Genomic DNA, 13,104 nt, shown 5'->3' on the forward strand with positions numbered 1-13,104 from the left:
CACGCACGCACGCACGCACGCACGCACGCACGCACGCACGCACGCACACACGCACACACGAACGCACGCACGCACGCACGCACGCACACACTGCACACCGCACACGCACACACTGGATAAGATGCACTAATATTAAAACAAAAGTCACAAAAGCAAGGGGGTAGATAGTCACAACTGCGTGTATTTGTTTTTTCAAACAAACCAACGTCATTTGTTTTTTCAAAAAAAAAAAAAATTACGTACTTTACTATCATGAAGGCAATGTAATACTTATGTGCTATTAAATTTGTGTAGTTGCTCTGTATTACTTTGCCTTGTACGCTGTGACCGTCAACTCGTACACGAGTACATCCATTATTTGCTAAAAGTGTCTGAAGATGACTTCCTGAAACAGGGCCCTGACCGAAAAACGCATTGAAGATGTAAAAACACAAGCTATAAACCAGCTGCTGCCGGTTAGGTAAAAAATGAGACTGTTTTGATTTTTGTTTCTTTTCAGATTAGTAAAGCGGCCATGTTGCAAAAAGGAGCGGAGTATATCAAGCAACTTAAGGCGGAACGGAACCAAATCAAAGAAGAGATGGAGAGTTTACGGCAACAAATCGAGTGTTTAAACAATTCAATATCGTAAGTTTAAATGTCTCGTTCGCTCCTACAAGAGCACAACATTTCGAATAAAAGTAAAAATGTATTGTTTTCGTTTTATAGTGGTTCTAACTTTATGCATCCTTATAGAACTTTAGGCATCCTTTGACCGTCGTAAATAAAACTATTTTTTCGGATCGAAATCGCGTATATTTGTTTCTTTAAACAAACCAATGTTTCGGGCCCTTTACAGGTTCCATGGTCATTGATGATTGACACAGGTTTTACAGGTCACCCGTGACTGTGGGACCTGTCTGTCTGCCTGTCATTTTGTTTCAAAATACAAACATACGCAAATTAGATCCAACTAAATAGTCTCATTTCCTATGTGTAACAATTGCGAAAACCTAAGAACTCGATACATACTTTGATCAGTTCAGGAAACACCGTCAATTTTATTTTTACTAGTAGACTATATATTTTCTCCAGGGCTAGGTAGGAAACACCGTCAATTTTATTTTTACTAGCAGACTATATATTTTCTCCAGGGCTAGGTAGATAGATAGTGGTCAAGAGCAAGTCCATTAACTTAAAAAAAAATGGGGCACGGAAAAAGGACCAACTTAACATAACAACTAATACGGCGGAAGCAGATAACCTCTGTGTTAAACGTTTTAAAAATGCCTTGAAAACATGAGTTATTCGTTTCAGCAACTGCCATTCGCTGCTGCCGGCGACGGGTGCGCCGGTGTCACGCGCCCGCGCCGGTCGACTGCGCGAAATGTTCGCTAGACATGTAGCCAACCGTACGCTGCAGAACTGGAAGTACTGGCTGGTATCCTTTGTAAACACCGTATTGTACCACATCTTCACGCATTTGCCTCCCCTAAAGAAGAGTGTATTTAAATACACTACCACTCAAATACACTATCATTGTAAGTATTTTTCAGTGTTGTTTCAGTATTTTGGAATATCAATCCAATAAAAGTTTAAATACAGTGAATAGCGACATCTCTAGCCGGGGACCAGCCCGCCAGGCCAGCTGTAAAAGTATCTAACTGGGTGACAAAATATAACAGATTTCTCATAGATTGCGCTACGTCTAAAAAGTCGTTGGAAAATCAAATACGAAGATACGACGCAAGGACATAGCAAAATTCGTGAGGTCCGCTGGTCGTTCCGTGGCTTAGTTGGTATAGCGTCTGCCACGGTGTGCTAGAAGACATCAGTTCGAATTCGACCGGGTCGAAGGATTTTTTTTCAGAGTGTTCGATCTTTGTATTAATAATTATAACAAACTAGTGGAGTAATTTCACATAATAGTTGAATATCAATTCAATAAAAAAAATTTTTTTATTACTTTATAATGTCAGAAGAGGGATGACAGAAAATTTAGGGTGTTGGAAATATTTTCCATGGAATTTGCTGGTTGTTCAATATCCCTAGCAAAGTCGTACTAGTTATGTTCCTTAGCGATGTGTATAGTTTAGCGTGGTGAGCGCAGCACTGGTGGACTCGTTCAGCGCGTGCGTGTCGTGCGGCAGCGCCGCCGACCTCGTGCGCACCACGTTGCTCTGGGCCGAGCAGCACTGCTCCCTCGTCGAGATGCGACCCGGTAACTACCTCTATTTACAGATACACTTATTTATTTTCACTTTTCATGTTTTAAACATACGTCATTATAGGCTTACGTAGCGGGAGTAAAGTGCATCCTTTAATCCATAGGGAGTAAAAAGTACCTAATTTTTGTAATATACTTCGAGTGAACAAATTCGAATAGCCAGTAGTACGTTCGGTTTTAGTTCCGTGCCTTTTCCGCATAAATGGTGGCTCCATATTATGTTCCCGTGTTAATGCCTTTGTTGAAGAGTAAATTAAATAAAGTGAATCTTATAATATATTACAGTCTAGGAGCGTCGAACAAAAACCGATAAGTCACATTTTGACTTGTTCTTTTTTAATGCCAAACGGTAGTTTTTGTACGTTTCTATCATTGATCTACTAACAAATGGATGGAAATGGACTAACAAATGTCGGATATATATCTATAGGGCGTTAAAATCGCATTCAGAGCGTCAATCGCGCAACAGTCTACGTTTGTTCGACTGACAGCGCGGTTGTCAATCATGCAGTAATAAATTATAATAACTGCAGTAAAGTGTAAAAACAGGATTTTGTATCATATTTTCACTAAATAAATATATTGTCTTATCATAGTTATCATTTAGAAGTGTTATTTTGTACAATTGTATAGTATTTAATTTATATATAAATTAATCGTAAATATAATTTACAAAAGCAAACAAAATAATCAAATAGCTAACTGTCCTTTTTCTACACATTAGATGCATTCGCAAACGATGGAAAGAGACCCATTACGTTAATTTCAAGAAGCTTATATTATTATATTCTTGGCCATTTTCAATTGTTCGAACCATAAGCGATTGAAATATTTAGAACAAAGAAACTAAAGAGTCGCTTTGATTTTAATCTCAATGTTAAAATAACTTTATTAAACGTTAGCATTAGCTAACAAAATATTGTTATACTCGTTTTACGGCTTGGGTTTACCTATCAGAAGTCAGAAAATACATTTGCCCGAAATAACGTTAGCTTGAATTTTCATAATGTCAAATGTATTTTTTTTTAGGAATATTACAAAACAAATGCTAATTTTGGCTTTGTGAGAAGCATCAAAATTACTTGAAAGCGTAACGGTTTTATTATAAATCGGTTTTCGGAATTACGGATATTTGAGTTTACGTTTAGTTGGAATATCGGTACATTTCTTACAGTACACGCTTATTTTCATTTCTAATATATGTATGTATGTATGTATCTGCCCAACTCTTTATTATTTCTTGAAGTGAATTAGTACAAAATTCGACATAATATACATAAAAACTAATTGATATTTACAATAAAGGCTGCTCCATTACTCTGTGTTCAAGTAATTTTCAGTCGAAGCTAAATATGATGCATTTTCTTAAGCTTCCAGTAGAAGCTGAATATGGTGTTTTTGGGCCGTATAAATTGTTGCAAGCTAAATTAGGCAGTACTGCAATGACGTTACAATTTAAATTAAATGTTTCAGTTTTTTTATATTTCGTTACATGTAACGTACGGTTACGTGTACGTTTGTATAGGTTAACTTCGGACATTTTTTTCGTGGTTTTTGAATTAGACCCGACGTCCATTTGTTGGTAGGTCAACGGTTTCTATGAATAATTTATCACTAAATTCTCCTTTAAAATCCATTTCAAATGCACAAGTCTGAATTTTTGCGATAAACCCATTCAAAGAGACTAGACGAAATTAGAAACGAGATTTAGCGGATTTCATTATCAGTTTCATTAACAGTTGCTAAGAAACACATACGTCAATAGTTGATCTATATGGTAGAATGACGACGCTGAAATAAGTTTATGTCCATGTAATAAGAGTGAAAAAGCGTTTCGCTACCGCTCGGACCGCCGACACGCCATTCTATCTTCCATCAGTTATCTTTGTATGTATAATGTTATGGTTATGGAGCATATGTACCTAGTACGGTCGAACTCATCATACATCAGAATGCCTTTAGATACAAATGACTGAAAGTAATAGGCCTAAATACTAAAAAGTAACTAAATAAATAAATATTAGACAGCATATCATACTTGGCGCCCAAAGTAAGTAAATACAGCACTTGTGTTACGGAAATCGGAAACAACGACGGTACCTCAAACACTCAGACGCCAGACAATATTAATAATATAATTATTTATTCAGACAACACATGTTTTTTAAGGTCCAATAGTGTTAATAAACTTACAAATATAACTTAAAGACTAGGTTAGGTGTAATAATCCCAAGGCTCTGCAGACTATATAATAAGCACAGTCACGTTAGCGATATATTTCGGCAGTCGCTGTACAAATTTCGCATAGTTATATATATATATTAAACCTTAATTAATTTTTGCTTTTTTTTCCGCCATCTAGTTTGATGCTGTCCGAGACCCTTGTTCTCTTGTATTTATTGGTCTTGTTTGTATTACTTTTCCTTTTTTTTAAATTTAAGTTGCTGTTTTTAAATTCTATATAATTTACATTTTTCGTTGTTTTTGCAAGCTGTGTTCACTCATAAGTAGTTGTGCAATTTAGATAAGAACTTCACCAAATTGAATTTATAGTATGTTACATTGTATATGAACCAATAAACTAAATAAATAAATAAATAGTTGTACAAAAATTAAATTATAAAAATTGGCAGCCGACACACGGATCTCTCACCCGCATCCAGACCTAGTAGTCTCTGGTGAGATTATTCAATCAGAACCCAAATGAAAGATTTCACAATGGATAGGTCATACGTATCGGGTATGGCCTGAAAAATGTTGTCGATGCTGCCCTCAATCTGCTGAGCAATGAGATAATGAAAAGTTAGTTTTTCTCAAATTGATCCGGACCCCGACTTAGAACTCCTCGATAACTTTCCCGAAACGAAGGACGCTTTCCAGCTATTCAGAACATTCCGAGTTAAAAAGTTTGATTCGGATTCAGATACGATATCGTTATCCAACAGCGTTTACGGAGTAGTCGGTGAATATACGAAATATACGAATGCATTAGCCTTGCATTAAAATAAATTAATAAAATTGAACAAAATCCAGACTTTATTTAAAATGATAAAGAGATTTCCATATTACATTCTTGCTTTGTAAACAATAGGACGTTCGGTAACTTTCATTCGATAACTGTGTTTTGAATAACGTACAAACGTTATTTATTCAGAACACAGTTATCCTATTTTTTCTACGATTACTCGAACTTCTCGGCGATCGTACGTATCGTATGGGTGTGACGTCATTTCGGTTCGGTTTCGAATACGGGTTTCGGGTGTTGGGAATAAAAATGAAAAGAAATCGGTCGACAACCGAGTTATCGTAAGGTTCTGAATCCGACCCCCGGCCGTGGATCAAACTCGGAACCTCTACAGATGGTGACACCATGAAAACCGGTGTGCAAGCCACTCCACCACGGAGGTCGTCAAACTAAAACTATACATGATTTTTAATGAAATTCTTTCAAATAACAGGAACAATTCTCACTTTCTTTTCAGCGGTACTAAACTCCTTGCGTGTGCTATGCACGACGACCGACATCCTGACGAACCCGGAGCGGCTGCCCGAGGAGGCACGCGCCGCTGTCGCTGCCAACGCTGGCGTCAAGACCGAGCCCACCTAATACGCACAAGCCTCTGCCGGTAAGGAAAACCCGTATCTCGCCATTAAGAAGTTGGTAACATGTAATTGTACTGTTTGTTTCAATCCAATCTTGATGAAAGATAATTTTTTTGGTTAAAATTCTTAAACAATCACTCCATAAATGGAATAATACTTCACGTATGTTTTAAAGGTTTCGATATGATATCTCACCGCTTCTTCTAACAATATTCATTTGAATAACATCTCAAATTCCAATTTGAAAAATCTTAGTCTAAAAGTGAAATTATTTGTCAAATGTAAACATATGAATAGTCTTTGGTTGCACAGTGCTGTAATATAAAAAATCATTCGGTTCATTTAAATTAAGTTTATAGTAAGCGATTAGTAAATCGAAAATTTCAATCACAATCTATAAAGGATTTCAAGAAGGACTTTAATGTCACAGCGCGTTTGTCGTGACATCATAAATTAAACATAATGAATTATTTTCATATAGTATGTTTGTAACAAATAACTATCATTAACCGAGAAGAATTGCCTTTGACTTATAATTTATTGTCTTGAACTGGTCTTAACTTTTAGAACAACAATCTCTGAAACAAGAAATATATTCAATAAATATAATACCTAAAAACTACAATCTGAAAACCTGACCATGTTACTAGAAACAATAAACTCAGCTTTTCACATTCATGAAACCTTTTTTTTTCATGCCCTCTACCTTCTACCACTTATCTTCTCGACGGTGAAACGTTCACTACAATCCGTACTCTACATGGGTTGTATTATATATAATATTGTAAACCTGTGTATCTAAGTATCATCACTGTGTGTGAGTCTATTCCATTTTTCATGCTCTATTCAGTGAAAAAAATCTTTTTAATGCCTCCATCGTTTTCGTTCAGTAAGTTAACTTTTGACAGGTGTTAATTTCAAATCTGGATAAATATAAGCAAAATATCCGGAAACATATCCGGAAAAGTAGATTTTTTTCAAAATAGAAAATTTTCCGTGGCCCAACACTAGGTGTCAATGTGTTTTGTCATGGCGACCTGTGTACTGCGGAGGATTGTTTTCTTACAAATTAAACTAAGATATAGAAAGTCTCAATTTTTATTTTAAACAAGACCAAACCTGAACATTTGTTACCTTTCAAGTAGATTGGATTGAACTGAACTATAGATTAACCAGTGTCTTACTATAGTTTGAAAGTCAATGCAGGATTATGTCGTATCGTGGTCACGCGTGTACCGTTTTGGCGGTTGAACCGCAAACGACAGAAATCACCCTAATGATTGTTTTACATGTATCATATTACTGTATGGTTTCTCAAACAAGTGAAAACAGGTTTCATGTCAAATTCTGGTTTATCCATGGAAATATTTTTTTGTCATTTGTTGTTTGTTGGATTAAAATATAATAATATGTAAGATACCAGTGCTTTACTTTTTCTATGGACTTTATTTTTTCAGTATGACTAGTTCACATGTTATTCCAAAATACTGGGAATACTCTTACTCATATTCCTTATGTATTAAATTTGCTGTTCATATTAAAGTGGTGAGAAAATATTAAATACGAAATACAACGAAATGACGGTTGAAATATCTCCATTCAATTTTAAGAGAAAATCATATTCTGAATGAAATATTTGTAGTTTTACTTTAAGTTTGGCATTTACGTCATCCTGTTATGAAATTCAATGTTTCTGATCTCTATCGGGAAGTTTGATCAATGTAACTACAATTTACCCTTTTTATTGGATAGTTTACTGAAATGATGAGTGGTTTTGTGTGCTCCTAAAACTCGATTCGAATGTAATGTTTTGCATTAAATTTGACCTTACCGGTAGAGCAGCAGTTACTTAATAAATATGTAATAATATTAACACAGGCGCTAAACGGAATTGTATTTTAATATACAAGTAGTTAATTTTTAAAATCCCAGATTCGTTCGAGGTTTACGAAGACAGACAAAAATAATAATTATTGACAAAAACTTTAAGGAATTAGTCACATTAGACCGAGTCAGTACGCGCAATATGGCACGGTTTACGTTCAGGTAGGAACGTAGTGTTGTGACAAGTGGTAAGTAATAAATATGGACTTTTGCCTATTACATTTCTTGCCATTGCTCTTGATGAAGAGGAATAGGAAGTACAGTGTAAAAATTCAATAAGATGTTCCGTGCCCCTAGCTCGGAAAAACGAATACTATTTACTTGTTTCATTTAATTCACTGGCTATTGTAGTCCATATTATGATTTTGTTTTTGTTATCTAAATATTTAGGATTGCTCATATCATATAGCACTGGGTAATTTCTTACGCACTCGATCATTTTTTCATCTTCAATTTTACAAAAAAAAAAAGAACGTATGCTCACTCACAGTAAGTAAATCGCACACTGCTTGGTCGAGATACGGAAGAGTGTTCATATTACAATGAGCCGAGGCGGGGTTCAGAAGCAGCTCGGGCATCGCGCGGCCGTGACACGGGCGCCGCACAGTGTAATATGAATTACTTGATATAACATATTCTGTAGCATTTCCAATCCGTGCCCCGTCGTGGTGGCACGGTCTAATGTGAATAATCCCTTTTCCGGTAAAAAGTCACTTAGAATATTAGCTTCATCTTTTAACTGTTAAGGTAAATTTTGAATCGATTAGTTACGTCCGGTTACAGTGTTCTAATACGTATGATGTACGATGAAGTATTTTTTTAACCTTATAACTAAGTTGAGGAGCTTAGGAACAAAAACTTATATCTAATTTCGTCTCAGATCCGCGCATTTGAAACGTATTTGTTAAGGAAGATTTAGCAACCACTAAACCGCTGTTCAAGTTGGATAAATTATTCTTAGAAACGTACAAAAACTACCGTTTGTCATTAAAATAGAACAAGTCAAAATGTGAGTTTTCGGTTTTTGTTCCGACGCTCCTCGGTACACAACATTTGAATTAAATAATAGTAGCAAACTGATGAATTTTAAATAAATACTTCACAATTGAATAGGCTGTGAACAATGCAATCGTCTCTTCTGTAAAACTCGAACAGCTCTGAAGTTTGGACTTTAAAAAATACTACTGCACCTCGTACATAATGATAGTGAACATAGATTACACTATTTTTTAAATGATGATCTTTATCGCGCATTCACATATTGTACCTTTATGATTGTTAATTAAATAATTAACGCACAAATGTAATTGAAACAGCAATTATTCGCGTGAGGATTAACTTCACTCTACTGTACAGTACTGTCAAAGGATTTTATAATTGTTTTTGACGAGATGATTTTCTTATGAAAGTTGTCAAGTATATACAGTGGTGGTCGTATAATTAGAAACACCACAAACGGTCCTTGACATTATGTAAGAAACTTCGCAATCGTTTTTATTTTGAAATTAAACAATAAATAGGACAACAATAGGTTCAACGATTTATTATTTATTAGAAAAACAATATAAATCCCACTACACAAGTGCAGTTTCAATATTACATTACGGACAAACACTTAAATCAGTTTTAAGGTATAAACAATAATGGACAACTAATTCGAAACAACAACAAAAAGTGTAAAAAAACAACATTTTTGTAATTATTAGCAATTAGTATTTTTATACTACAGCCTTTTTTATATTTTTTATATTACAGCCTACCAATATTTATAATTAATATTTAGTGGCGTATCCCTTATTTTCAATACCAGCTCTGCAACGACGTGACATTGATTCAATCAATGTCATACATTTTTCTAGGGGGATTGATTTTGATTGATTGATTGATTGCTTCATATAATTCGTTTTGACTGGTGTTACGTTTGTTTGAGACTTTCTTCTTAACAATATACCACAGATTTTCCATCGGGTTTAAATCCGGACTATTTGCTGGCCAGTCTAAAACGGATATATGCTGTTCGCTAAGGAAACATTTGACGCTATTGGCCGTGTGTTTAGGATCATTGTCATGCTGAAAGATCCAGGTTACAGGCAAATGATCGTCCGAGTAGGGAATCATTGTGTCCTCTAAGATATTTTTGTACTGCCATTGATCCATTGTACCTTCAATCTTCCGAACGGGACCAACTCCATATCCGGAAAAACACCGCCACCGTGTTTGACTATGCTCCTAGTGTATTTATAATTAAAAGCACTGTTTACAGGACGTCTAACATAGCGCTTTCCATCTGAATTTACCATGATTATCACTAGTATCAGGTTTCTTACCACGGTATGACTTCTTTTTATTTTCCCGATATTTCGGAACAGTTGCACGCTCCATGGTCACAGGTTGAATGGACGGCGGCAGATGACAGCTTTATGAGCAGACATATCTGTCTACCCTCTTGCGCTGTCGACGACTACATTCATCGCGATTTGTTGTGGCGTTACCATTGTCACTCACTTTTTTCACACAAACCACACTTACTGTATTCACACGCGAAACTGAACTCGAGGTGGTTTTGTTTTTATTACTGCACGCACTAAGGACCGCATTCCATGCACTGGACAGTTTAAAACCATCATCACGGTTAAATCTTTGTACTTCGTGATCTCGATGGCTTCTCGTACCAACCGTGGTATGTAGTGACGTTCTGTCGAGAGTTCCTGGGGGCTATGCAACTCGATCCAGTGGTTAGTGTCAGTCTGTGTGAGATGTGCTATAGCCGACTTCTGTGCATCATTGTTTTTTACTGCTCGGATGTGTTCCTTCATACGATCGACAATCGTTCGTTTAGTCTGACCGATATACGAGCTCCCACAACTGCAGTTCACTTTATAGACAACCGGTGTTTGTAAAGGAAGGTGGTATTTTGGTGAACGTAACATTTTTCCTATTTTGGTTAAGGGGGAGAAAACAGTTTTTATGGAAAACTTCCTTAGCGACCTGGCTATTTTATCTGTCACCCCTTGTACATAGGGCAGAAAAACTGGTAGTCTCTGTACGTCAATTTGCTTCTTCCTTTTGTGTATTGGTTTAAATGTTTTTATTTTGTATCCATTCTGTCGCAAAACCGTCTTAACGTGCTCCTGTTCCTGTGGTAGGTGGTGTGAATCACAAAGATCATAAGGTCTATTGGTTAACGACCTGACGATCGAATGTAGGTGTTTTGGGTGATGATGCGAAGTGGCATGTAAATATTTGTCCGTGTGAGTTGGTTTTCTGTACACAGAATGACCGAGTGAACCGTCTTGTCGGACTTTGACCAATACATCCAAAAATGCAAGCGCGCGATTTTTCTCAATTTCACAAGTGAACTTCATTTTGTTATGGGTGTTATTAAGACGTGCTAAATAATTTTGTATGCGTTGCTCCTTTCCTTCCATTATGCAAAATGCGTCATCAACATACCTCTTCCATAATTTTATTGTTGATGGTGCTGACAGAATGGCGGCGTGTTCATAGTGTTCCATCCAAATGTTGGCAACAACGGGAGCAACGGGACTGCCCATCGCTACACCATCAATCTGAAGGTAGTATTGGCCATTGTACAGGAAGTAGCTCGTGTTTAAGCAATGTTCAAATAATTGAGCAATCTGCATTGGGATGTTATTTTCTTGAAGTTTCACTTTGATAACGTCGATGCACTCCTTTATTGGTACGTTTGTGAAAAGAGACTCAACGTCATAACTAACCATTGTCTCATTCTCGTTAACTGTGGTACTGTTTAGGATCTCAATGAAATGCCTGGAGTCCTTCACAAAAGAGTTCGTTGTGTAAGAAACCTGATACTAGTGATAATCATTTAGTGAATAACCACGAAAGTCTTAAAATCTGAATTTACCATGTTTACTTTCGTTTCATCTGAAAATAAAACTTTTTTCTAGTCTCGTACCGTCCAATAACATATTTTTTTTGCGAATAATAATCGCTTCTCTCGATGTTGCTTGGTAAGAAGCGGTACCTTTCGAGATGTTCTTCCAAACAATTTAGCTTCCACTAATCTTCGGCGTATCAGTCTTGATGAGACGTTTCTGGGGTCATAAGGCGAAAAAACTTCATTTTTAATCTGGTTTGAGCCTTTAAATGGGTCTTTTCTAGCAACACGAACAATTAGCTTATCTTCTCTGGGAGAGGTTTTTCTTGGCCGAGCCTTTCTAAGAACATTTTCAACAGTTCAATTTCATTAAAAACTTCCTTCACAGAACAATTTAAATGCTCAGCTATTCTTCTGTACGTCCACTTTTGATCTAAATGTAAATTAACAATTATTTGCGTAGTTGATGCGTCACAACTTTTATTTTTGCCCATTTTGAACAAAATTAAATTCAGATCAAATTTTGAATTGCCGCTAAATTATTAGAAAACATCAAGAAAGAAATGTTATTCTTCAATTTCAAAAAAAGAACGAGCTATAGATGCTTTTTTCAAATGTTTCTAATTAGACGTCCAAGCGGCCAGGAACAGAAAATATACTCGTACATTGTGTAAGACTCATTTTATAATTAAAAGTAAGATATGTTTTATTTTTTATGCATTTAATGATTTTTTATTTGAGTGGCTATAATATTATTGCACGATTATTTATTATTGAATTCATATATTTTTCACGAACATTTGTACGTTGAAGTTAAACTTCCTTCAATCATAAGAAGTGTTTCTAATTAAACGACCACCACTGTATATAGCAAAATTGAAACTCACCTTACCTTTGATACACTGCGCAAGAGCGATTTGGTTACCTTGACGACAACGGGACGATTGATATCGCACAGCTAACATACATAGTATTATCTCAAGAGCTTTATATATGTATGTCATTCGTATACGATTTAATTTCAAAGTGACTATATTGTCCTGTCTTTTTGTAATTATATCGTGTACGACATACTTATTAAAACGCATTTTTGAGGTAAAATATAACGCATTTTTTGCGATAGTGCTATGTTGGTCATGTCATGTGCGATATTTGTATATATTAACTAAACTGTAAACAAAACATGTGCCTTTCTGGTTCTGTCGACAACAGAAATTAATTTCTCAGAATTCTAAGACTTATAGACACTGTTTACTATTTTACCAAAGATTTTCTATGGTTCACAGCTAAAAACACTGTTTAAACGTTACAAACATGAAATGTGATATCGACCATGGAAAGGAATGTAAATAATTCGATATATGGCTGCCCGTCCTCATCTTTTAGACGCGAATACCAATTTAGTGGTTAAGTAATAAAAAAGAAGAATTTATTAAAACATGTCGAGATTTAACTTAGATTTACTTGTAAGTATATTTACGTAAGTACTTGTAAGTATATTTTTATATGAATTGTGTAGCAACACAAGTGTTTTTATATTACTATATAAAAT

General features: G+C 35.6%; 1 protein-coding gene and 1 pseudogene across 5 annotated transcripts in view; one reads left to right on the plus strand and one right to left on the minus strand.

Annotated features, from left to right (window-relative positions):
* The window catches only part of LOC113237194 (carbohydrate-responsive element-binding protein), a 34,597-nt gene extending 22,977 nt beyond the window's left edge, over positions 1–11,620 (plus strand). For 2 of the 5 annotated variants that reach the window (XM_026473528.1, XM_026473531.1), the window contains exons 15-18: positions 500–627; positions 1,297–1,420; positions 2,071–2,200; positions 5,689–6,735. In XM_026473528.1, coding sequence (XP_026329313.1) covers positions 500–627; positions 1,297–1,420; positions 2,071–2,200; positions 5,689–5,813 — 507 coding nt within the window. In that variant the 3' untranslated portion in view covers positions 5,814–6,735. Of the gene's footprint in view, positions 1–499; positions 628–1,296; positions 1,421–2,070; positions 2,201–5,688; positions 6,736–6,959; positions 7,648–7,741; positions 7,937–11,181 lie in introns of those variants that run through there. The other 3 variants (XR_003311019.1, XM_026473529.1, XM_026473530.1) reach the window with 3 other exon arrangements.
* Positions 9,675–12,046, minus strand: LOC113237055 (annotated as a pseudogene).
* Between the last annotated feature and the right edge of the window lie 1,058 nt (positions 12,047–13,104).

The sequence above is a fragment of the Hyposmocoma kahamanoa genome, unplaced genomic scaffold (assembly GCF_003589595.1).
Source record: "Hyposmocoma kahamanoa isolate Upper Pololo Valley unplaced genomic scaffold, ASM358959v1 93, whole genome shotgun sequence".
Classification (NCBI taxonomy): Eukaryota; Metazoa; Arthropoda; class Insecta; order Lepidoptera; family Cosmopterigidae; genus Hyposmocoma; species Hyposmocoma kahamanoa.